Source organism: Pristis pectinata, chromosome 6 (genome assembly GCF_009764475.1).
Source record: "Pristis pectinata isolate sPriPec2 chromosome 6, sPriPec2.1.pri, whole genome shotgun sequence".
NCBI classification, from domain to species: domain Eukaryota; kingdom Metazoa; phylum Chordata; class Chondrichthyes; order Rhinopristiformes; family Pristidae; genus Pristis; species Pristis pectinata.
Window position 1 is genome coordinate 49,729,925 of NC_067410.1, and position 26,927 is coordinate 49,756,851.

The 26,927-nt window shown below is 40.1% G+C and overlaps 1 protein-coding gene across 3 annotated transcripts in view; it reads right to left on the reverse strand.

Moving 5' to 3' along the window:
* dock3 (dedicator of cytokinesis 3) overlaps positions 1-26,927 on the reverse strand; it is an 822,502-nt gene that overhangs the window by 496,040 nt on the left and 299,535 nt on the right. For all 3 annotated transcript variants that reach the window (XM_052017225.1, XM_052017226.1, XM_052017224.1), the window contains exon 6: positions 26,104-26,252. In XM_052017225.1, coding sequence (XP_051873185.1) covers positions 26,104-26,252 — 149 coding nt within the window. The remainder of the gene's footprint in view (positions 1-26,103; positions 26,253-26,927) is intronic.

Sequence of the window (26,927 nt, forward strand, 5' to 3'; positions counted from 1 at the left end):
CTCCTGGGAACTTGAAGCTCTCAACCCTCTCAATCACAGCACCATTGATATAGACAGGTGCATGTGCACTTCCCTCTTTCCTGAAGTCAATGACCAGCTCTTTTGTTTTGCTGACATTGAGGGAAAGGTTGTTTTCATGACACCATTCCACTAAGCTCTCCATCTCCTTCCTGTACTCCGACTCATCGTTATTTGAGATACGGCCCACTGCGGTGGTATCATCTGCAAACTTGTAGATGGAGTTTGAATCTGGCCACGCAGTTACGAGTATATAGGGAGTAGAGTAAGGGACTGAGGACACAGCCCTGTGGGGCACTGGTGTTGAGAATACTCATGTCAGAGGTATTGCTGCCTATCCACACTGATTGCCGTCTGTTGGTTAGAAAGTCAAGGATCTAGTTGCAGAAGGAGCTGTTGAGTCCCAGGTCTCAGAGTTTGGTGATGAATTTGCTTGGAATTATAGTATTGAAGGCCAGGCTGTAGTCAAACAACAATCTAACGTAGATGTCTTTGCCAGGAGGCTGGAGTTAGTGCGTGCCATGACCAGCCTTTTGAAGCATTTCATGACGGTGGATGTCAGAGCCACCGGTCAGTAGTCATTGAGGCATGTTACCTTGTTTTTCTTCGGTACTGGGATGATGGTGGTCTTCTTAAAACAGGTGGGAACCTCAGATTGAAGCAGGGAGAGGTTAAATATGTTTGCAAATACCCCCGCCAGCTGATCAGCACAACATCGGAGGACACAGCCAGGGACACCATCCGAGCCTGATGCTTTCCGCAGTTTCACTCTTTGGAAGACTGATCTTACATCCTCATTAGTGACCACGGATTCAGGTGCATTAGAGGCTGTCAGGGTGGGTGGTGTCAAACCAATCCCCTTCTGTTCAAGGCAAATTGCACTTACATTAATTACTTTTGCTGGGCTCAAACTTAAAAGGTAATTTAGAGTCAATGTCAATGGAAAGCAGCTGTATGACTTTGACCTGATTTGAGAGGAATATTTTAAAGCTGGCTAATAATTGGCAGTTTCAGTGACCCAAATTCATATTAAGCCTTGAGCTACACCATGGCCGTATTTTGTAAATGCAGTAACTGATACTGCTGATCTGAATTATTGATGGAGCCTGCTGGTGCCTGAATGGAGCCTGAATAAGTACTCTGAGACAGTTCAGATAATTGACAGTTCACTCTGCTCGAGGAAATGCAGAATTTCCTTTTTCAATGAGATAAACTCATTACATTTATGTTCCACTCAGAATTGAGCTTGTTACTTAGATTGCTCCTTAGCAGTAGGAAGAAAGTTAGCACTAGCGGAGTAATCTCGGTTCCATGTTCCTATCTGAGATGAGCAGGGCATTCTCTCAGGCACATGGCCAGCATTCCTCAGTCAGCAAACATTGGTCATTCATCTCATTTGTTCTATGTAAATGCAACTATATCTAGTAGATGCCTTCTATGCCCTCACAACTATACTTTGAAGTAATTCATTGGATGTAGAGCATGTATGATGTACTTAAAATGGGGTAATGTGCCAGATTAATGCAAGCTCTCTTACATTTAAGCATGTTGCTCAGAAACATGTTTCATGAGTTCAACAACTATGGTAAAAACATTATTTGTTTTCTTGAAATGAAATTTTAAATTCCCCTAACACTATTCTTCAATTTTACCCTAAGGATTGGTGTCATATTGCCACAGTAAAATTAATCCTACCCTTTTAGAACCACAGAACCATACAGCACAGAAAACAGGCCATACGGCCCTTCTAGTCTGTGCCGAAACTTTATTCCGCTAGTTCCATTGACCTGCACCCAGTCCATAACCCTCCAGACCTTTCCCATCCATGTATCTATCCAATTTATTCATAAAACTCAAGAGTGAGCCTGCATTTACCACGTCAGATGACAGCTCATTCCACACTCCCACCACTCTCTGTGTGAAGAAGTTCCCCCTAATGTTCCCCCTAAACCTTTCCTCTTTCACCCTAAAGCCATGTCCTCTCATACTTATCTCTCCTAATCTAGGTGGAAAGAGCTACTCACATTTACTCTGTCTGTACCCCTCATAATTTTGTAAACCTCTATCAAATCTCCCCTCATTCTTCTGCGCTCCAAGGAATAAAGTCCTAACCTGTTCAATCTTTCCCTGTAACTCAACTCCTGAAGACCTGGCAACATTCTAGTAAATCTTCTCTGCACCCTTTCAATCTTACTGATATCCTTCTTATAGTTAGGTGACCAGAACTGCACACGATACTCCAAATTTGGCCTCACCAATGTCTTATACAACCTCACCATAACATCCCAACTCCTATACTCAATACTTTGATTTATGAATGCCAGGATGCCAAAAGCCTTCTTTACAACCCTGTCTACTTGTGACGCCACTTTCAGGGAATTATGTATCTGAACTCCCAGATCCCTTTGCTCCTCCACACTCCTCAGTGCCCTACCATTTACTGTGTATGTCCCACCTTGATTTGTCCTTCCAAAATGCAACACCTCACACTTGTCTGCATTAAATTCCATCTGTCATTTTCTGGCTCATTTTTCTAGTTGGTCCAGATCCCTCTGCAAGCTTTGAAAGCCTTCCTCGCTGTCCACAACACCTCCAATCTTAGTGTCATCAGCAAACTTGCTGATCCAATTTACCACATTATGATCTAGATCATTGATATAGACAACAAACAACAATGGTCCCAGCACAGATCCCTGAGGCACACCACTAGTCACAGGCCTCCAGTCTGAGAAACAATCATCCACTACCACTCTCTGTCTTCTCCCACACAGCCAATTTCGAATCCAGTTTACAACCTCTCCATGGATACCTAGTGTCTGAACCTTCTGAACTAATTTCCCATGTGGGACCTTGTCAAAGTCCTTACTAAAGTCCATGTAGATAACATCCACAACCTTTCCTTCATCTACCTTCTTGATAACCTCCTCAAAAAACTCTACAAGATTCATTAAATACAATCTACCAGGCACAAAGCCATCCTTAATCAGCCCTTAATTAACTATCCTTAATCAGCCCTTGGCTGTCCAAATACTTGTATATCCGATCTCTCAGAACACCTTCCAATAATTTACCTGGTATTGATGTCAGGCTCACTGGCCTGTAATTACCTGGTTTACTTTTAGAGCGCATCCGCGGCTAAGGACATTTTAAATATATCTGCCAGGGACCCTGCAATTTCTACACTAGTCTCTCTCAAGGTCCGAGGAAATATCATGTCAGGGGGATTTATCTACCTTTATTCGCTGTAAGGCAGCAAGCACCTCCTCCTCTTTAATCTCCATATGTTCCATGACACCACTGCTTGTTTCCCTTCCTTCCAAATACACTATGGCAGTTTCCTGAGTAAATACTGATGCAAAAAAACTGTTTAAGATCTCCCCCATCTCCTGAGGCTCCACACATAGACAACCACTCTGATCTTCTAGGGGACCAATTTTGTCCCTTACTATCTTTTTACTCTTAATATACTTATTATAAACCTTTCAGGTTTACCTTCACATTATCTACCAAAGCAACCTCATCTTCTTTTTGCCTTCCTGATTTCCTTCTTTAGTATTTTCTTACATTTTCTATACTCTTCAAGTACCTCATTTGTTCTTAGTTGCCTATACCGGCTATACACCTCTCTCTTTCTCTTAACCAGATCGCTAATATCCCTTGAAAACCAAGGTTCCCTATGCGTGTTACCTTTAACTTTTAGAGAAATTATCCTTGAAGTAAATATGAAGAAATGAAAAATCAAGATCGGTGTTCAGGTCCTACTATCAGATCCACAGTGATAGAGATGAACTTCACCTTTCCTAGTATCAGTTCTAAATTTCCATTTATGTCTTCTCATTTTACTTGTTAGGAGACTGAATGACAAGAAAACCTACTTTTAATATAGAAAAACAGCTATTGCTTTGGATAGAAAAAAACTAATACAGGTAATTGAACAAGCAAAGATGCAGGAAGAGTAAGAGACTGTGGGTGGGGAGATAAACACTACTTATAAGTTGATGCTTTCCCCTCAAAGATTTTATCCCTAGCTGTTCATTTTAAGAAAGGAACTTTCCTCTTGGGTACATTGTTAATTATTTTTAATGATATGCTAGACATGCCGCTAAAGAGGTAATGGAGTCACTCATCGTCAGCAACTCCCATTCATTTGTCGAGAGTATCAGTACTCAGTAATATCTGGCAGGCACAGTAGTGTAGCGGTTAGCATAACGCTATTACAGCGCCAGCAACCCGGGTTCAATTCCTGCCGTTGTCTGTAAGGAGTTTGTACGTTCTCCCCGTGTCTGTGTGGGTCTCCCCCGGGTGCTCCGGTTTCCTCCCACATTCCAAAGATGTACAGGTTAGGAAGTTATGGGCATGCTATGTTAGCACTGGAAGAGTGGCAGCACTTGCATTTCACTGTGTGTTTCGATGTACATGTGACTAATAAAGATCTTATTTTATGTTGTTCATTAACCACCCGACCCCCCCCCCCCCCCCACCAAATAAATAACGAATGCACATTCAATTCACAGTAGAATTAGTTAGGCACTGGAATGTTAGCTGAAAGTCAAGGAAGATTTGATACATAGTTCACCTCAATAGAAAGACTGGTAATTAGAGTGGGTGCAATTTAGATGGCATAGAAAAACAAGCCATACTTTTGTTTTACAGTTGTTTTACTGTTAAAGCATATTAAGGGACATTGCACATTGCAAGTACAAACTGTTGCTGTGCACTTTGCTTGCAAATAAACTTGACAGTTTATTTTAACAGTATCCACCTTGGTTTTGCTTTTGTAACATTCTTTTGGTTGTTCTTCCTTTTTTGTTCCTAAAATCTTATCAGGAAATAGTAATAATGGGTGAGAAGATAAATGCTGAAATCACTGCGGTATATAGGGGGATCCCAGGTGACCATTCAATTTGCTGTCACAGCTGGGTCTAGCCTCTGTGTCCATTAATGTTCTGTACCAATGCTCAAAAGCAGCAAAAGACATGATCCTATCAATGCCTATGTCTGCAAATACAATGAAATACATTTAATTCCATGTAGTTACTGGGACTATAATCTGATGTCTTTTATATCCAAGTCTTATTATGTGCACTGATGGGAAAAAGTGTGGACCTGGAGATAATTTCAAACTCTAAAACCAATCAGGACCATGTCAGTAAAGAACTTCAAAGCTCAGATGCTGAAAATGAATCAACTCTGAAACTATTTGTCATCATAAGTTCCCACTAATGGACAGAATATCAATCAAAAAATGGGGGAATATCATAAAGATAATGCTTAACTAAACCAAACTAAAATAGCTTTGTAATGATCACATAATCAAATTGGCAATGTTTATCTTGAGTATGAGCTCATGGAATGCATTCAAGACATAATCCAGCTTAGCCCAGGTCCTGCCTATGGAAGACCATCTCTCAGTTTATTGGCATGGCCCCTGCAGCAAAAGGCCTGTCTCAGCACATGGCTGGCTATAACTGACAGGGTAGCTGTGACATCTGGTGAGGCCCTGGCCCAGGCTCATTAGTTGTTACTGATATGAATATTTGTGAATGCTATGGAGATTCACAAATATTCAATGCCACTCAGGACCTTTCAAAAAGTTTAAAAGAATTAAAATTGTTAATTTTTTTAAAGGTTAAAAATACAATACACACTTCAATTTAATTTAAATATCATTAATTGTTTAAGTAAATCAAATAATAACTTTATCATCCTTCTGGCTGCTAATTTCTTCCATTCATTTCAATGGAATGTTGCACATGGTAGGTTAACCTGATATATATTCTGAGATACCCTTTCCATGCTAATAGTGGAAAGCTCCAGAAATTCAGTCTGTCCATTGAGGTCCATGAATACTCTACCAACTCAGTACAGGCATCCTGTGCTGCCTCTCCAACAAGCTAAAGGCTGAGCTGCAGCCTCCACTTGGGAATCCACATGGCTCTCAGCTGAAGATCAGCTCCAACACATTGCGGACCCAGCCAACGAATGAGCTATTTCATTCTAGTTTAATTCCCACAAGAATGGCCTGAACTGCTGAGTATTTCCAGCAATTTTTGTTTTAAGTTTAGATTTCCAGCATCTCAGGTTTAAGGAACAAAAACAATAGATTTTAAGAGCTTCTGCAATGAAGTAATCAGAAAAAGTAAATGTTATTTCCTTAAGAGCAGAGGCAGTGAAATTAGTTGTGGGGAATAAGGAAATGGCAGAGATATTAAATAATTCCTCAGCACCACTCTATTCTGCTAACCCCATATCCCTTGATTCTTCTAATATCTAAAAATCTAGCAATATCTGTCCAGCCATACTCAACATCTGAGCATCCACAGCCCTATTAGGTAGAGATTCCAAATATTCATTACTCTCTGGGTGAAGAAATTTACCCTCATCTCTGTTCTGCATGGCTAGCTCCATATTTTAAGACTGTGATCCCTTGTTCTAGTCAGCCAAACCAAAGGAAACACAATTCGGCATCTGCCTTGTAAGCCCCTTCAGAATGTTCTACAATTCACTTTTCTAAACACTTTAAAACATAGTTTCAGTCGACTTAATCTCTTCTCATTTCACAAATCAGCATCCCAGGAATCAATGGGGTGAACCTTTCCTGTAGTCCCTCCACCTGAGTATATCCCTCCTCAATTATGGAGACCAGACCTGTTCACAATATTAGAGAGGTGGTCTCACCATGAAGCAAGGTATCTTTCTCTTGTACTCAAATCCTTTTGCAATAAAGGCCAACATTCTGTTTGCCTTCCTAATTGTTTCTGCACGTTAACTTTCAGTGTATAAGAACACCGAGGTCCCTCTGAACACTAGCGACTTTCAATTTTAAAAAAATACCCTATCTTTCTTTATTTTTTTACCAAAGTGGATGATCACATTTTTTCCACGTTATATTCTATGTGTTCTGTCCTTGGCTGTTCACTTAATTTGCCTGTATTTCCCTGAGGCTATTCTGCACCCTCCTTACAGCCCACTCTGCCATATCACTTTGTATCATCAACAAACATATACTGTATATTACACTTGATACCTGCATCCATATCATTGACATGAAAAGATGGTGCTCAGCACTGGCTTCTGTGGCATCCAACTAGAATAACCTCCCAGGCTGAAAATGGTCTCACTTCTCCCCTCTCCCATCAGGCAGAAGGTACAAAAGCCTGAAAGCACGTACCACCAGGCTCAAGTATAGTTTCTACCCCACTATTATAAGACTATTATATGGTTCCCTAGTATTGTAAGATGGACTCTTGACCTCAGTCTACCTTGTTATGACCTTGCACCTTATTATCTACCTGCATTGCACTTACTCTGCAGCTGTAACACTTCATCTGCATTCTGTTATTAGGTGATAGACTATAAGACATAGGAGAAGAACTAAGCCATTCATCTCACGTCTGCTCTGCCATTCAATCATGGCTGATTTATTATTCCCTTTCAACCCCATTCTCCTGCCTTCTCCCTGTAACCTTTGACACCCTTACTAATCAAGAACCTATCAACCTCTGCTTTAAATATACCCAATGACTTGGCCTCCACAGTTGTCTATGGCAATGAATTCCATAGATTCACCACCCTCTGGCTAGTTCCTTATCATCACTGTTCTAAAGGGACATCCTTTTATTCTGAGGCTGTGCTCTCTGGTCCTAGACTCTCCCACTACTGAAAACATCCTCCCCATGTCCATTCTATCCAAGGCTTTTAATATTCAGTAGGTTTCAATGAGATCCCCTCTCATCCTTCTAAACTCCAGCGAGTATAGACCGAGAGCCATGAAACGGTCCTCATACATTAACTCTTTCATCCCAAAGATCACTCTCTTAAACCTCCTCTGGACCCTTTCCAATTCCAGCACATCCTTGCTTAGATATGGGGCCCAAAATTGCTCACAATACTCCAAATGTGGTCTGACCAACACTTTATAAAGCCTCAGCATTACGTCTTTGCTTTTATATTCTAGTCCTCTTGAAATGAACGCTAACATTGCATTTGCCTTCCTTACTACTGACTCAACCTGCAAGTTAACCTTTAGGAAATCCTGCACTAGGACTCCCAAGTCCCTTTGTAGCTCTGATTTCTTAATTCTCTCTCCATTTAGAAAATAGTCTACGCTTTTATTCCTTCGACTAAAGTGCATGACTATATACTTTCCTATGCTGTATTCCATCTGCCAATTCTTTGCCCATTCTCCCAACCTATTCAAGTCGTTCTGCAGACTCCCTGCTTCCTCAACACTACCTGCCCCTCCACCTATCTTTGTATCATCTGCAAACTTGGCACAAAGCCATCAATTCTGTCATCCAGATCATTAACATATAACGTGAAAAGTAGCAGACTCAACACCGACCCCTGCAGAACACTACTAGTCACTGGCAGTCAACCAGAAAAGGCCACCTTCTGCCAATCAGCCAATCTTCTATCCATGCTAGTCCCTTTCCTGTAATACCATGGGCTCCTATCTTGTTTAGCAGCCTCATGTGTGACACCTTGTCAAAGGCCTTCTGAAAATCCAAGTAAACAACATCTACTGACTCTCCTTTGTCTATCCTGCCAGTTACTTCCTCAAAGAATTTCAACAGATTTCTCAGGCAAGATCTCCACTTAAGGAAACCATGCTGACTTCGGCCTATTTTATCATGTGCTTCCAAGTACCCCGAAACCTCATCTTCAATAATGGACTCTAACATCCTACTAACCACTGAAGTCAGGCTAACTGGCCTATAGTTTCCTGTCTTTTGCCTCCCGCCCTTCTTAGAGAGTGGAGAGCCATTAGCGATTTTCCAGTCCCCTGGAACCATTCCTGACTCTAGTGATTCTTGAAAGAACACCCCTAATGCCTCCAGAATTTCTTAAGCTACCTCTTTCAGAACCCTGGGGTGTAGTCCATGTGGTCCGGGTGACTTATCCACCTTCAGACCCTTCAACTTCCCAAGCACCTTCTCCTTAGTAATAGTGACCACACTCACTTCTGCTGCCCACCCCACCCCCGACTCTCTCAAATTTCAGGCATGTTGCTGGTGTCTTCCACAGTGAAGACTGATGCAAAATACTTATTCAGTTCATCTGCCATTTCTTTGTTCCCCATTACTTCTTCTCCAGTGTCATTTTCCAGTGGTCCAATGTCCACTCTTGCCTCTCTTTTACTCTTTATATATCTGAAAAAACTTCTGGTATTCTCTTTTATCTTATTGGCTAGCTTACCTTCATATTTCATCTTTTCTCCCTTTATTGCTTCTGTTGGTTTTTAAAAGCTTCCCATTCGTCTAGCTTCCTGCTAATTTTGGCAATATTGTATGCCCTCTCTTTTGCTTTAATGCTGTCTTTGGCTTCCCTTGTCAGTCACAGTTGCCTCATCCTCCCTTTAGAATGCTTCTTCTATGGTATGAAATGATCCTGCGTCTTCCGAATTACTCCCAGAAATTCCCACTGTTGCTGCTCTACCGTCATCCCTGCTAGGGTCCTCTTCTAATCAACTTTGGCCAGCTCCTCTCTCATGCCTCTGTAATTACCTTTACTCAACAGTAATACCGATAGATCTGATTTTAGCTCCTCCCTCTCAAATTGCAGGCTGAATTCTATCATATTATGATCATTGCCTCCTAAGGGTTCCTTTACCTTAAGCTCCCGAATCAAATGTGGTTCATTGCACAATACCAAATCCAGAATTGCCTTTTCCCTAGTGGGTTCGACCACAGGCTGCTCTGCAAAGTCATCTTATAAGCATCCTACAAATATTATTGTTTTACCTTGTACTACCTTAATGCACTGTGTAATGAATTGATCTGTATGAACAGCATGCAAGACAAGCTTTTAACTGTACTTCAGTACATGTGACAATAATAAACCAATACCAATTATGCCAATGTTTTCTGTCTCTCAACCAATATTCAATATATACCCAGATATTCTATGTTTAATAACTTCTTGCATGGCACTTTAACGAAGGCCTACTGAAATTCTACATACACCACATCAACTGGTTCATATTTATTTCTGATGGTTATATTCTCAAGAAATTCCAAAAGATTTGGCAGACGTGATTTCCCTTTCATAAATCCTTGATGATTCTGCCCAACCCTATTATTAGCTTCCAACTGTTCTGATGTCACTTCATTCATAATAGATTCCTGCATTTTCCCCATGAATGTCAAGCTAATACATTTTATTGTTTGGTTTCTCTCACATTCCTATCTTAAAAAGTGTGGTTATTTTGCCACTGTCCAATCTGTGGAAAGTGTTCTCAAATCTGTGGAATTTTGGAAGATGAAAACTAGTGTATCCACTATCTTTCAGAATCCAGGTCACTACATCCTGGAGTTATTGCCTTTCAGTCCTATTAAATTTCTCCAATAGTGTTTTTTTTTAAATTAATGCTCATCTTTTTAATGCCCAAATGGCTAGTAGTCCTTCACTATTTCTGGGAGGCTATCTGTGAAGACAGACATAATCTTTGTAATTTCTATGCCACTTCCTTATTCCTCAGGAGGCTAAGGAAATTCAGCATGTTCCTGTTCATCCTCACCAATTTTTATAGTTGTACCACTGAAAGCATCCTATCCGGATGCATCATAGCTTGGTATGGCAACTGCTCTGCAGAGAGAAATTGCAAAGAGTTGTGGTCACAGCTCAGTACATCACAAAAACCAGCCTCCCCTCCATGGACTATCTACACTTCTTGCTGCCTTAGAAAAGCAGCCAGCATAATCAAAAACCCCTCCCACTCCAGGCTTTCTCTCCTCTGTCCCCTTCCATCGGGCAGAAGATACAAAAGCTTGAAAACATGCGCCACCAGGCTCAAGGACAGCTTCTACCTCAATCATGGCCCTTGTACCTTATCATCCATCTGCAATGCATTTGCTCTGTAACTGCAACACCATATTCTGCATTCTGTTATTGATTTTCCCCTGTACCTCCGCAATGTACTTAAGTTTTGAAATGATCTGTATGGATGGCTTGTAAAACTAAGTTTTGGTGATAATAATAAACCAAAACCAATACCAATTTCTCCTCTTTTAATCTGCAAAGGAACCTATATCAACTTTTACTAATCTTTTAGTTTTATATTTATAAAAGTTCTTACAATCCATTTTTACGTTACTCACTAACCTACTCTTATCTTCTACTTTCCTTTTCCAAATCAATGGCTTGGAACTCATTAGCTAAATTTCCTTATCGTCAGGTCCATTTTCATTCCACAGCACTGGACCTAAAAAAAGACTGTCCCCTCAGTGGTTCCTCAATACACCAATCTAGAAACCCATCTCTATACATTTCATGAATTCATCAGCTATGCTATTACTGCTACTTTGGTTTGCTTAGTCCATTTATAGATTAAAGTCCTCCATGACTGTTGTAGTACTTTTGTTATATGCAACCCTGTTCTATCGGTTTATACTATGCCTACATTATGACTACCATTTGTCAGCCTATAAACAATTCCTACCAATACTTACAGTTCCTTAGCTCCAGCAAAACTATTACTTGATTGGTTGACCTGAGATCCTCTCTTTTTCTGCCTCAATTCCATTATTTAATATCAGCACTGCACTGCCACTTTTTCCATTTTGCCTAATTATTTAAAAGTTAAATATGATGGAATATTTAATTTCCAACCTTGATCACTAGACAATCTTTAATAGCTATTAGATCATATCCAATTCTTGCCGTCTGTGCCATTAATTTACCCACCTTGTCAGAATGCTGTGCACATTCAGATAAAAAGCCTTCAATTTTGACCTTGTAGCATTTTTCCTTGCTCTAATTCTAGTTGGAGAAATACTTTTGTACTTCTCTATACTATCCTTTCCTGAAAGACTCTGGTTTATCATTACCTAGCTTACCACCCTGTATTATTGCTTTGACCTTTTTCTTTATCTTTTTAAATTTCCCATTACCTGAACCCACCTTATACCTACAATATTTAGCTTATTGATGAAGCCTTACCTACAGCCCTGATTATTCAACTCAATAGGACACAGATCCTAGCCAGATTCAATTTAGTCTATCTCACAGGAACAGCTGTCACTTTGCTAGTACATTTGGGAGGGCTCTATGAATTCAAACCAATGCTCCCACATCAGTCTTAAATCTATGCATTCATTTCTCCATTCTTATGTTTTCTCTTCCTATTTGCATGCCTCTGACAGCAATTCACAGATTTTCACTTTTGTGGTTCTGCTTTTTAATGTGGACCCTAGTTGCTCATATTCCTTCAGTAGAACCTCTTTCTTTGTCCTATATATGCCATTGGTTCCCACATTGACCATGACAACTAGTCCTTTCCCCTCCAACCCCAAGGAGATGTCCTTAAACCTGGGCATGGGACATAGCCTGAAACACATGTTCATACCTGTAGAGAACAGTATCAGCCTCCTCCTAACTATACTAGTCCTTACTACCACTACATTCCTTTTCAACCTCCCCCTCCCCCCCCCACCAACTTGAATGGCCTCTTGTACCATGGTGTTGTGATCAGTTTTCTCATCCATTCCTGCTGTGCCTGGTCTTATCCATACAGGTTGCAAGAACCTCATATCCAACAGACAAGGGGAAGGGTTAAGCCTCCTGCAACACCATCTTTTAAATCCTACTCGTGGTCACACCCTTCTTACTGACCAGTTGTACAGTAATTTATTCCAGGAGTCAACCACATGCTTCAAACTAATTGTCCAGGTAATTTACCGCTGCAACGTGCAGTATTTGCACAGCAGACTGCAGCTTACCAACTCTGAGCCAAAATATCTCTGAGCCAACATGCACATATGATTACCACGGATCCCAATGGTTTCCATCAACTCCCATAAACAACAAATGCAGCACATCTCCTGCCCTGCCATACCTTCATAAAATATTTATCTAATTTAATAATTTATTTAATTCTGTCACCATCTCCCTCACCTCACCTATATCCCTTACTCGCCAAAAATCAATATTCTGTACTCAAAGGACACTGTGCTAACAAAACATTATGCTTTTAACTTTTATATTCCCAGATAACAACATGACTCACCAGACTTCAATTAACCAGCTCTAGTTAGTTGCCCTACTGCTTGGGAGAATACTTGTTTATATCATCACAATTTAAAACTACAGTAAAACTTGGTTAATCTGGCATGTTTGGGACTTCAATAGTGCAGTACTAGCAAATTTTCTGCACTATTGAATGTTATTTCCCTTAATACCTCAACATTTTTAATTTACTTTTTTTTAAAAAAATGTTATGCAATATTATAAAAGACTTTCTAATGAAACAGTATGTTGACAGACCAACTAGGGGGAATGCCATATTAGATCTAGTATTAGGTAATGAACTGGGTCAGGTGACAGATCTCTCGGTGGGCGAGCATTTGGGGGACAGCGACCACTGCTCCATAACCTTAAGCATTGTCATGGACAAGGATAGGAGCAGAGAGGACGGGAAGGTATTTAATTGGGGAAAGGCAAATTATGAGGTTATAAGGCTAGAACTTGAGAGTGTAAATTGGGATGACATTTTTGAAGGGAAATTTACTACGGAGATGTGGTCGATGTTCAGGAATCTCCTGCAGGATGTTAGGGATTAATTTGTCCCAGTGAGGCAGAGAAAGAATGGCAGGGTGAAGGAACCATGGGTGACAAGAGAGGTGGAACAACTAGTTAGGAAGAAGGCGGCAGTATACATAAGGTGTAAGCAGCAAGGATCAGATAGGGCTTGTGAGGAATATAGAGTAGAAAGGAAGAAACTTAAGAAGGGGCTGAGGAGAGCAAGAAGGGGACATGAAAAGGCTTTGGCGAGTAGGGTTAAGGAGAATCCCAAGGCTTTTTTCTCGTACGTGAAGAGCAGAAGGATGACGAGAGTAAAGGTGGGTCCGATTAGAGACAAAGGTGGGAAGATGTGCCTGGAAGCTGTGGAAGTGGGTGAGGTTCTCAATGAATACTTCTCTTCAGTATTCACCAAGGAGAGGGATCTTGCTGATGCTGAGGACAGTGTTGGTAAGGTTAATGTTCTAGAGTATGTAGATATCAAGAGAGAGGATGTGTTGGAGCTGTTAGAAAATATTAGGACAGATAAGTCCCTGTGGCCTAATGGAATATTCCCCAGGCTGCTTCGTGAGGCGAGGGAGGAGATTGCTGAATCGTTGGTTAGGATCTTGGAGTCCTCGTTGTCCACGGGAATGGTTCCGGAGGATTGGAGGGTGGCAAATGTTGTCCCCTTATTCAAAAAAAGTAGTAGGGATAGTCCAGGGAACTACAGACCAGTGAGCCTTACGTCTGTGGTGGGCAAGCTGTTAGAAAGGATTCGAAGAGATAGGATCTATGAGCATTTAGAGAATCATGGACTGATTACGGACAGCCAGTATGGCTTTGTGAAGGGAAGATCTTGCCTCACAAGCCTGATAGGGTTCTTTGAGGAGGTGACCAGGAGGATTGATGAGGGTAGTGCAGTAGATGTGATCTACATGGACTTTAGTAAGGCGTTTGACAAGGTTCCACGTGGTAGGCTTCTTCAGAAGGTCAGAGGGCAAGGGATCCAGGGAGGCTTGGCTGTGTGGATTCAGAATAGGTTTGTTTGTAGAAAGCAGAAGGTTGTGGTGAAGGGAGTGCATTTGGATTGGAGAGCTGTGACTAATGGTGTCCCACAAGGATCGGTTCTGGGACTTCTAATTTTCGTGATATTTATTAATAACTTGGATGAGGGGATAGAAGGGTGGGTTAGCAAGTTTGCAGACGACACAAAGATTGGTGGTGTTGTGGATAGTGTGGAGGGCTGTCAAAGCTTACAGAGGGATATTGATAGGATGCAGAGCTGGGCTGAGAAGTGGCAGATGGAGTTCAATCCAGAGAAGTGTGAGGTGGTACACTTTGGAAGGACTAACTCCAAGGCGGAGTACAATGTTAATGGCAGAATTTTGGGCAGTATGGAGGAACAGAGGGATCTGGGGGTTCATATCCACAGATCACTGAAAGTTGCCTCACAGGTGGATAGGGTAGTTAAGAAAGCTTATGGGATGTTAGCTTTCATAAGTTGTGGGATCGAGTTTAAGAGTCGCGAGGTAATGATGCAGCTCTACAAAACTCTGGTTAGACCACATTTGGAGTACTGTGTCCAATTCTGGTCACCTCATTATAGGAAAGATGTGGAAGCATTGGAAATGGTGCACAGGAGATTTACCAGGGTGCTGCCTGGATTGGAGAGTATGGATTATGAGGAGAGACTAAAGGAGCTAGGGCTTTACTCATTGGAGAGAAGGAGGATGAGAGGAGACATGATAGAGGTATACAAAATATTAAGAGGAATAGATAGACTGGACAGCCAGTGCCTCTTTCCTAGGGCACCAATGCTCAATACAAGAGGGCATGGCTTTAAAGTAATGGGTGGGAAGTTCAAGGGAGATATCAGAGGGAGGTTTTTCACCCAGAGAGTGGTTGGTGCATGGAACGTGCTGCCTGGTGTGATGGTGGAGGCAGATACGTTGGTCAAGTTCAAGAGATTGTTAGATAAGCATATGGAGGAATTTAAAATAGGGGGATATGTGGGAGGAAGGGGTAGTTAGTCTGAGGCATGGTTTAAAGGTTGGCACAACATGGTGGGCCGAAGGGCCTGTATTGTGCTGTATTGTTCTATGGTTCTATGAATCAGGCAAGCTTAAAAGGAAGTATGGTAACTGGGGCCTTGGTGAGTGGGAAGAAAAGCATGGCAAACATTGCCTAATGAGTCAGATGAAAATCGTTGGGGATTTGCAAATGGTCGGAGAGTTGATTATGAATATGATTAAGATAATTCAACTATAAAACTAAATTAAACCAATACATTTCAAATAAAATAAAATGGCCTGTTTGCTCAGCAAAGTCCAGAACTCTGCGCAATGCTACACTCACAGGATGCTATACCAAAAACATTTTTGGACATCTGCTTATGCAAGTATCTGTACCACAGAATCTTGCATCTGACACTTCTTTTGATGTGTTTGCTTACAAAAGTTGTTTGCCTTAGGAAAAGGATCAGGCTTACTGTTAGAACCATCTCATGGACTCCATCTTATCTCATGATCCATTTCAGGAATGCCATCTATAAATTCGCCAATGACATCGAATCTCAGGTGGCGATGAGGTGGTATACAGGAGTGAGATAGATCGGCTGGTTGAGTGGTGTCACAACAACAACCTCGCACCCAACATCAGCAAGACCAAAGAATTGATTGTGGACTTCAGGAAGGGGAAGTTGGGAGAACACACACCAGTCCTCATTGAGGGATCAATGGTGGAAAGGGTGAACAGCTTCAAGTTGCTGGGCATCAATATCTCAGCGGATCTATCTTGGGCCCAATACATTGATGCAATCTTGAAGAAGGCACACCAGGAGCTCAACTTCATTAGGAGTTTGAGGAGATTTGGTATGTCACCAAAGACTCTTGCAAATTTCTACAGATGTATGGCGAAGAGCATTCTGACTGGTTGTATTACCGCCTGTTATGGACGCTCCAATGGGCAGGATCGAAAGAGGCTGCAGAGGGTTGTAGACACAGCCAGTTCCATCACGAGCACAACCCTCCCCATCACAGAGGACATCTTCAAGAGGTGATGCCTCAAGAAGGCAGCATCCATCATTAAGGACCCTAATCTCCCAGACATGCCCTCTTCACATTACTACCATTGGGGAGGAGGTGCAGGAGCCTGAAAACCCATACTCAACATTTCAGGAACAGCTTCTTCCCCTCCGCCATCAGATTTCTGAACGGGCCATGAACCCATGAACGCTACCTCGTTATTCCTCTTTTGCACGATTTATTTTCGTAACTTACAGTAATTTTTATGTCTTCATGTCTTGCACTGTACTGCTGCCACAAAACAGATTTCACGACATTCGTCAGTGCTAGTAAACCTGATTGTGATTCTCATTCTGACTTAAATGGCCACTTGGATGATATACCAATAGGTGTATGGTGCCCAGTGCTTGTGGAAATTACTCCGAGCAAGTCATAATTAAAGAAGAATACACTGAGACAGAGAAGAAAATAATTAAACATGCAATTTCATCTGTGTAATCACTTTGCAATTACCCGAGGGGATCACAATTGAGGAAACAGTTTGCACTTTTCTCACTTATTACCCTCAGCAGTTTTCAGTGAATGACATTAACAGTAGTAAAGACGATTGCGTACGCCCACCCATCTCCATTCCTATCCCCCTGATTTCACAGGCACATGCAAGAAGAGCAAAAACAGGCAAAAGATGCCTCAGGGCCTTGTTTTGTACACTGTTGCACCATTAAAAGGAACACAATTTGACTTTTCATTGCAACTGAAAATGGCCACACAAGCCAATAGGGTAGTAAAGAAGACATATGGCATGCTTGCCTTTATTAGTCGAGGCAGTGAGTTTAAGAGACAAGAAGTTATGTTGCAGCTTTATAAAACTCTGGTAAGGCTGCATCTGGAGTATTGCATTCAATTCTGGTTGCCCCATTATAGGAAGGATGCGGAGGCTTTGGAGAGGGTTCAGAAGAGGCTTACCAGGATGCTGCCTGGATTAGAGCATATTGAATATGAGGAGAGGCTTAAGGTGCTAGGGATTTATTCACTGGAAAGGAGGAGGATGAGAGGAGACATGATAGAGGTATATAAAATATTGAGAGGAATAGATAGAGTAGACAGTCAGCGCCTCCTTCCCAGGGCACCAATGCTCAAGACGAGAGGGCATGGCTTTAAGGTTATGGGTGGGAGGTTCAGGGGAGATGTCGGGGGAGATTTTTCACCCAGAGAGTGGTTGGTGCATGGAATGCACTGCCTGGGGTGGTGGTGGAGGCAGATACATTGGACAGGTTCAAGAGCTTGTTGGATAGGCATATGGAGGAATGTGAGATAGAGGGATATGCGGGAGGAAAGGGTTAGGTAGTGTGAGGGTGGTTTGATGGACGGCACAACATGGTGGGCCGAAGGGCCTGTTTTGTGTTGTATGGTTCTATGGTTCTATAACTTGCTCAGCAGAGTTAACATTTCATATTGAAGGACCTTCATTAAACTTGGAAAGGAAACTCCTATCCTGACACTATCCTTATTTCTTAATGGTATGCACCTCTGTTGATGATTATATATATTTTTAATATGTCCTTTATTGCTCATCTCCATCGCATCCTTGAAGTTAGTTTCCCAATCCGCTTCATCTAACTCTCCTTTCATACTGTGTAATTGCCTTAGTTAATTTTAAGACCTTTATTTTGCGCCAAAGTTTGCTATCCTCAAATTGAATTTAATTAATCCCATCTCATGACACATATAATCTATAAAAAAATTAACATCACTCATGTTTATCAAATAACTTTTGATGTATTATTTGATTATTACTTTGTCCAACAATCTAGCTACTGTTCACAGACCTATAGACTCCTTCCACAAATGATTTATTTTCTTCGCTATTTCTTATTTCCACCCAAACCAAATTAATGAAAACTGGGCCATGCCTTTATGCAATCTCATTCTTTCCAACAGATTTCGGAAGTCTTGGACTTGCTCCACTTATTTAATCTCTTATTGGGAGTTCAAATATGCAAAAAGAGTTCTTACCTTTCAACATTTTCTCTATTACTTGTAATTAATCAAACTAATTAACATTAAAATGACACGCCCTCAATTTAATATTTTGTATTACCAGTTGCAATCTAATATTTTGTATTACCCCTATCAGTTACAATTTAGAGCATTTAAAAATTCATTTGCAGTGTTATAATTATATCCTATGTATATGCATTGATTTCTTCTTTACTACTTATGATCTTAGTATTGTCTTGCACCACTGTTTTGATAACAGACCTTGTAGTTGAAGTCATTGGTTTGCAGCTCTAGCCACATGTCTTAAGTGAATTTTAGTAAGTACCCCAAATATGTCCAGTTCTTTTACATAGGAGTTAATAGATAAGATTTTTCTTGAATCTTACTTTGATCTGGTTGTGGACATTCAAATCTTCCACTTCTCTGCCCAGGTCTGCATTGTATCAATGTCCTGTTGTGATCTACAGCAACCTTCTACACTGTACACAACACCACCAGTCTTTGTATCATCAGCAAACTTACTAACCCACCTTTCCACATCCTCATCCCAAGTCATTTATAAAAATCACAAAGAGCAGGGGTCCCAGACAGATCCCTGTGGAACACCACTAGTCATCGACCTCTAGGCAGAATATGCTCCATCTACCACCACCCTCGGTCTTCTATGAGCAACTCTGAATCCACACAGCCAAGTTTCCCTGGATCCCATGCCTCCTGACTTTCTGAATGAGCCTTGCATGAAGAACCTGATCAAACGCCTTACTAAAATCCATGTACACCACATCCACTGCTCTACCTACATCAATGAAGCCTGATCGAATTTTTTGAGGTTGTGACAAAGCACACTGCTTCACGACCTGCCCCTCACAAAGCCATGCTGACTGTCCCTAATCAGCCTATGCTTCTCCAAATGCCCATAAATCCTGTCTCTAAGAATTTTCTCCAGTAATTTGCCCACCAGCGAAGTAAGACTCACTGGTCTATAATTCCCAGGGTTATCCCTACTCCCTTTCTTAAACAAAGGAACAACATTTGCCACCCTCTAATCATCTGGCACTACTCCTGTGGCCAGTGAGGACACAAAGATCATCGCCAAAGGCGCAGCAATCTCTTCCCTCACTTCCCGTAATAACCTTAGATATACCCTGTCCGGCCCTGATGAGTTATCTATCCTATCTATCCATGCTGTGGCATGTGATAACTCATTCATGCTACATGCAAAATTATTTTACACTCTAGGAATGAATCAACTTATATTCTACATTAAAATTCAGATTTAATATTTCCGTATTTTTATATCTGTAGAAAGTAAGGTACATAATAACCCACGTTAATAATAATAATAGTAATGTAAATGATAACCTATTGTTATCTTATTTAGAATCTGATATGTGATCTGAATATTAGTTGGCATAATGACCCATAATTTGACCAGTGAATGTTTTCGCTCTGAATTCTGTCCTCTAGTACTGAACACCATAACATGTACTTTTTAGATGTTGAATGAACATTTAAATTTTAAAAACAGGTGTAAGCATGGCATTTAGGACATCCAAATTGACACACCTCATTGGGCTGACAGCATGAAGTGTCAGGATTATGTTTTTTATTACTGATATTCAGGATACTGCAATCTTTATCGTGTTTGCTTCACACTGATGGATGGAAGATAAATTTCAAAAGTAGCCTATGATGAATGAAGTGTGACAAATGTAACTGCTCTATTGGGGACAATCGTTAATTAAAGAACAAGTCAGTAGAAGTAATTGAATTTACACTTGTTGTTCAGCCTCTTAACACAAGGCTCTAAGCAGGTTCCTGACATATTGATGGAGCTGACAAAACTAGACTGTCCAGATAAAAATTTAGGTGTGATAAGTAAGCATCAACAAAAGCATTAACTAAAGGATGCACTAAATCAAAAGATGTTAGAAACGTGATAATGTTTGGTTCTTTTATTACCACATAAACTTGCAGCACAGAGAGACATCTGATTGATCCTGTCCATACTTCCCAAAAAAAAGCATCCTACTTCCCGGCTTTTATTCCTGCAGGTGCAGTTCTGCAAGTGTTGGTACTGCAAGTGCACTTCAAATTATTGTTTGAATGTGATGAGGAATTTTGCCTCTATCACCCTTTCAGGCAGTGTGCATTACAAACACAAAGCTCCCTCTGGGTTTACAATAAACTCCCAACTCATCTCTGAACTAAGTGTGGGTTTCAATAATGAGAAAGCTCTGGAAAGTGTCCAATTCAAGAGATCAGGCTGTTTTCATACAGTGGCGATCCTGCTGTATATTTCTGCCATTTTCTACTTGATTTCCTATTTGCACTACTTAGTTTTACTCGAAGTGTGCAAGGCATGTTTATTGGAGATTTATTTGGAGAATCAGTCCCACTTACAAGGTTAATAATACAATTCCTGTACAAGTGAAAGCAAATATAGAAAGATTAAATGTTATATCCATTGTCACACCACTTAGAAAAAGGAGATTCAGAGGGACCTTAGAATCAGTTCTCACAGTTTAGTTTTACTGATCATTTTTTGCAGCCTACTTTTATGCAACGGAGGGTCACAGGCTGCATATGAATCATAAAATGCTCTGAGGCAACACTTAAAAGAAACAGAAGTCCCTACCACATGGTGCCTGGGAATGAATATGCAGAACTGTGGATATAATAAAAAAAAGTAAGATGGGGCCAATTTTACTGGAAAAGAATTGGTCTGCCAGCTATCATGAAGAAAACACTTTTCCAAGCTGTTTATAACAAAAAATGAAGGTGGCTTCTTCACAGAACATAGATCACACCAGTGTGGTATTAGGCAGGAGAATAATAAAACACTAGGTAGGCAGAATCAATGAATAGTGAGAAGTCCTATTTTTCACAACTTTATCAGCAGAGCTACAGCTAACATATTGCTTACAGAATATGAACAGCAAAATCACTATTCAGCATCAACTAGCCTGGTCTGGCTGCAAATCCACTAGCCAATTTAACACCTATCTCACTTCTACTCCTCATGCATATTACCAGCAAAGATACCAAATGGAGAACTAACAATTGCTGAATAACTTAAAAGCTTAATAAAAGAGGCTGTGCTATTGAACCATCTGTGCTGAGCAGAGGTTGGGAGGTGATATACTGTATTAATTATTTTTAAGATACAACTAGGTTTTGGTGTCCTCACTTTAACTGTTTTTAAAGACAAACATGCTTCCAGGTCATGATAGGTTTGATGAATGATAACACCACAAAGCATACCTAGCATACACCAATGCAGAGATGAGCAGTTTATACCATCCCATTGGTATAAACACAGTTGGTAATTTTTAAGTGGAAAATACAGTAGTGAACAGCTTGTCACCTTAAAAGGCATTACAGTAAAACTTTGATAATCTGGCCCATTTAGGACTTTGGTGCTGCCAGACCAGCAGATTTTCAATACTATTTGATGTTATTTCAATAAATACCCCAAAAGACTCTTAATTCACTTTTTTTTAAGATAGATATTACAATGATCCTAGTGAGTTGAAAGAGAACATGGAAACTTGGGACCCTGGTGAATTGAAAGGGAACGATCACCATGAGGATTTCAGAATCGTCAAAATATCAGAGTTTTTCTGTATTCCTTTTATAGATTTAGCTTGAATATCAAAGCACCAATATTGTTGAGCACATGACAATGAAATTTGTTTAGTATTTTTCTCTAAATTAGATTATATAATATGAAAGACAACATAATAATAATAATAATCATGAAGTAAACACATATAGGTTGGGAGTTTAATAAGCCTGAACACTTCAGGTCCTACAGATAGAATCATTTAAAATGTTCAAAATACATTTTCATGAAATGGTATTAAAATAGAAATCTTAAAAACTCTTTAAGTAACGTTTCAGAGTTAATAAATCATCTGGTATCCTGATTATTAACACATTTTAGTAAGGTAATAAGGCAACAATTTCTCTTCCATAAATCTATGGTTTATAAATTATGGTTAGTGCGACGCTATTACAGCAATCGGGGTTCGATTCCCGTCGCTGTCTGTAAGGAGTTTGTACGTTCTCCTGTGTCTGCGTGGGTTTCCTCCGGGTGCTCCGGTTTCCTCCCACATTGCAAAGACGTACGGGTAGGTTGTATGTTCTCCCGTGTCTGCGTGGGTTTCCTCCGGGTGCTCCGGTTTCCTCCCACATTGCAAAGATGTACGGGTAGGTTAATTTGGGTTTAAAATGGGCAGCGCAGACTCGTTGGGCCAGAAGGGCCTGTTACCACGCCGTAAACAAAATTTAAAAATTTAAAAAATTTAAATGACAATGAAAGCCAAGGCAACAAACTGATCTGAATGTCCTTATTTGCTTTGCAATTCATGATATGTGGCAGTAACATAGTGCTAAATTGAATAGGTTCGGAACAAAGCCATCAACTCAGAGCTGGGCATTTACTAATCACTGCAGGCATTCAGTAGCTTCAGGATTATACTTGATCAGATGGCTCTTGATCTCATATTAACCTTATTCCAAACATGGACAAAGGAGCTGAATTACAGAGGAGAGGTGAAAGTAACTGCCCTTGATATAAAAGAAGGATTGACAACATTGAGCATCTTTGGTAAAGTCAATGGGTATAAAGAATCATTTCAGTCTTTATACAATCTACAACTTCCTGCTGTGGCGTATCCATCATACCACAATTACTATGAAACTGGGGACCAACCTTGATTCAATGAACAGTGTAGCAGGGTGTTAGGGATTATTCTGGAGTTATGAAATAATGGATAGCAAATATCAATTAAAATGAGGACACAAGAGACTGCAGAACCAGTCTTCAGGAAATAAAACCTGTTCACTAATTAACTTTAACTGATGCTTTGGGGTCATTGAAACCAATCATTGGGTGTGGGACATTCTGATTCTGTACCATTGAAACTATGCAGGGGAAGACAATAGATGAATCTTCAAGCTAATTGGTGCTAATTGAAAACTTCAGGATGAGATCAGGGAAGGCATTAACTGGCCATCTCCTGTATTAACACACTGTTAAAAGCATATCTCTGCTACTTAATGCACAGTTCAGGACAGGACTGTTTTGTCACTTAATATTCTGGCTATTTGTACATTCAGGGAGCCATCTCTCAATATTGTAACAAAAGAGGTATATTTTGGGTGTCTGGAGTCTGGGCTCAGAAGCTTTGAGACCAGCGACCAGTATGAATATTCAGAATTCTGCTCATTGGCATGTGCTACCATCCAAATTCTGCAAAGTTACCTGTCTATATTCAAAATGTTAAAGTTAAGTAGGTGATTATAGCCATTGAAACTGTAGTTAATTGTTTATTGTCAACCTTTGTGCTTAAAACATTGTGTCAGGAGAGTATTCAAGATTCTCTTCAGAAGATCTGCTGTGTGAATAAAAGTCTTTTATATCTCCCGGTTACAGCTTCCGCGTGGCTCAGTTTTGTCAGTCATAACATAGGGCATGTTGGACAGTACCAAGCATACCAAAAAATCTGGTGCCAACCTGATGCTATGTGCATGATAAACAGCATACTGAAAGAAGAGCTAAGTGAACCAACAACCAATACATCAGATTAAAATTCTACATCCTGTCACATCCATGTTTGAATCATAGTGGACAATTAAACAGCGAAGATATTATGAGGCAGTTCCAGGGATGTTGCATCTTCAATGGTGGCAAGACCCAGCATGAGGGTTCTAAAGAATAGACAAAAGCATTTGCAGACTCCTTCATCTGGAGTGCCAAGTGGATGTTCACCTCAGCATCCTCCTGGAGGTCACTACCATTACAAAAACCAGTTTTCAACCAATTTGATTCACACTACGTCTTATCAACAAATGGCACTGCATAGAACAAAAGGTTACAGGACCAGACAATATCGTGGATGTAGTGTTGAAGATTGCATCCCAGTACTCTAGCCAAGCTTTTTCAATACAGTTATAACACTAACTATCTGACAAAATGGAAAGTTGCCCTAATATGTCATTTACAAAGAGCAGGACAAATTCAATCCAGCTAATTACTGTCCTGCCAGTCTACTCTCAAAGTGATGAAAATTGTGATTGTCAGTGCTATCAAACAGCACTTAGTCAATTAGATTTCACTTGGGGGACATGGCTCTTGATCTCATATTAACCTTATTCCAAACATGGACAAAGGAGCTGAATTACAGAGGAGAGGTGAAAGTAACTGCCCTTGATATAAAAGGATTGATAACATTGAGCATCTTTGGTAAAGTCAATGGGTATAAAGAATCATTTCAGTCTGTGGGTATCAGTTCAGGAGCTCTTCAGTCCAATCATTGTCAGCTGTTTCATCAACACCTTTTCTTCCAGCATAAGGTCAAAAGTGGGATATTCACTGATGACTGCACAATGTTCTATTGAATTTATGGAATTCAAATAAGGCAATTGAGTATAAGGCAACAAGCATTGGCCACTGCTACAGGATAGAATGTCCTATGATTGATGTAAAATTTACAACTTAGATTATTGTGTAGGAAGTTTGAAAGCCTAGCCAGTAAACCTATAGACACATTTAAGTCAAAGAGCATTTGGAAAATCATCTTTTATTGCAGAATACATTCCAGTGTAACGGCATGAGAAGCTAAGCTCTTGTGTTAAAGAGTAGGAAAACAACTAAGAGGACCACATATATAAAATCACTTGCAAGTATTTCTGACGCAATTATTTGTTAGGCTTCTTTAACTGTTGTGTGTACAGGTGATTAAGAGAGGTCTCTTCACATGTTTTGTACATTGTTCACTTTCCACTATTCTGCTCTGCTTCAAACGTTACAATAGTCCTTGCTGCCCCCAAATTTATATGACTGATCATGCAGCTAACACTATGTCTGAAAGCAAATGGGGAACGATAAGAGAAGAGTGAGATGAAAATCTTTCTCCAATTCAGGTATCCACAGATAACTAACAAAAATGGCCATCAAACTATACAAGATTCACTGCATAGCTGTAAATATATTCAACGTATTAGCATTTGTAAATCAAAAAATACTGCAAATAGATTGGAGCTAATTATAGCCCATTTAGTCAGCAGTAGATTCACTACTGCCACAAATAGCCAACTCCCTGCCAATGCTTACAAAAGAATTCTTCATGCTAATTGCTTGACTGGCACATGAAATTTCCAGTTAAAATATGCAACCTAAAAATAATCCTGTTTAAATTCACAAGCTAAATTCAGGCAGGGATAAATTGGCAGGGGCAAAGAAATCCCAAGTTAGACGTCAATTATCTGAACCCTAATATTAAAACTATTTTCTTTGCTCAGATAAATTACATTTCAGAAGCAGGTCTATAATTTACCACTATTTAAAGATTTAACTATCATCTTGCAGTTGAGACAAAGAGAATCATTCCCACTTTAAAGAATTCAACTTTGGTTTTCAGATCGTTTAACTCATTCATACCCTGTATTGTTCTGACCATTGAAAGGACATTTTTCGCAAGGTCATTATGGACAATGATATGCACAGTCAGCATTGTATAAAATACTATCAACCAAATTCCCTGAATGAACTTACTCATTGCCCCAGTCCAAGCGGACTGTGATGTGTCGCTTGACATCACGAATTTGGTCTTGGGTAAGATGACCAGATAGAAGCTGCCTCCGCAAGTCAATCAGTTCATTCATTACATGTCGCAGTTTGTAAAATAAATCCACCTTGTGTTTCTGAAAGGAAAAAATCAGAAATCATTTAAACAGAAGTTTTATGATTTATTGATTAGTTATCTTTAATTATCTGCTTAACTTCATTGCTGTATGTGTATCCCCTAAGCAGAAACTTGCTATTTTCTGACCACACTCACCCCAGTAATCAACAGAGCAGAAGAATCCAAGTGTTTTCCACTTTACAGAGAAAAAAATTTTGTTTTTGTTCTTCAAGATCAAGTTATTAATATCATCAAGTACTACCCGTCAGTGTAGTAATACATAATAGATGTGTATTTTTTATCTATGTCAGCATCATTCAAAAAATCTGAAGAATGCTCCCGTTTGCATTGGTCTGTGTTTTAGCATTCCCTATTAACAGTTATGCTTATGACATGTTTGAAGAAGGTTACTGATTTTGTTAATTACTTTTGGCTTTATGTGGTCATATTTGTATTGGAGCCTTAGAACCTTTTAATTAGAAAGGCCTTTTTCAATGTCAGTCCAGGCTAGATTTGAACCCTGACATGCAAAATCTACAGCAATATACAATTCCAAAGGATGCACAGACATCTACAAGTGGACACTGTGCTAGTAAGATATAGGTCAGAATGTTACTATTAAGTATCATCAAATCTATGCTAAATTTAGAATTACAACATCCTTCTAACAAGAACAAGGAATACAAAAACGTGA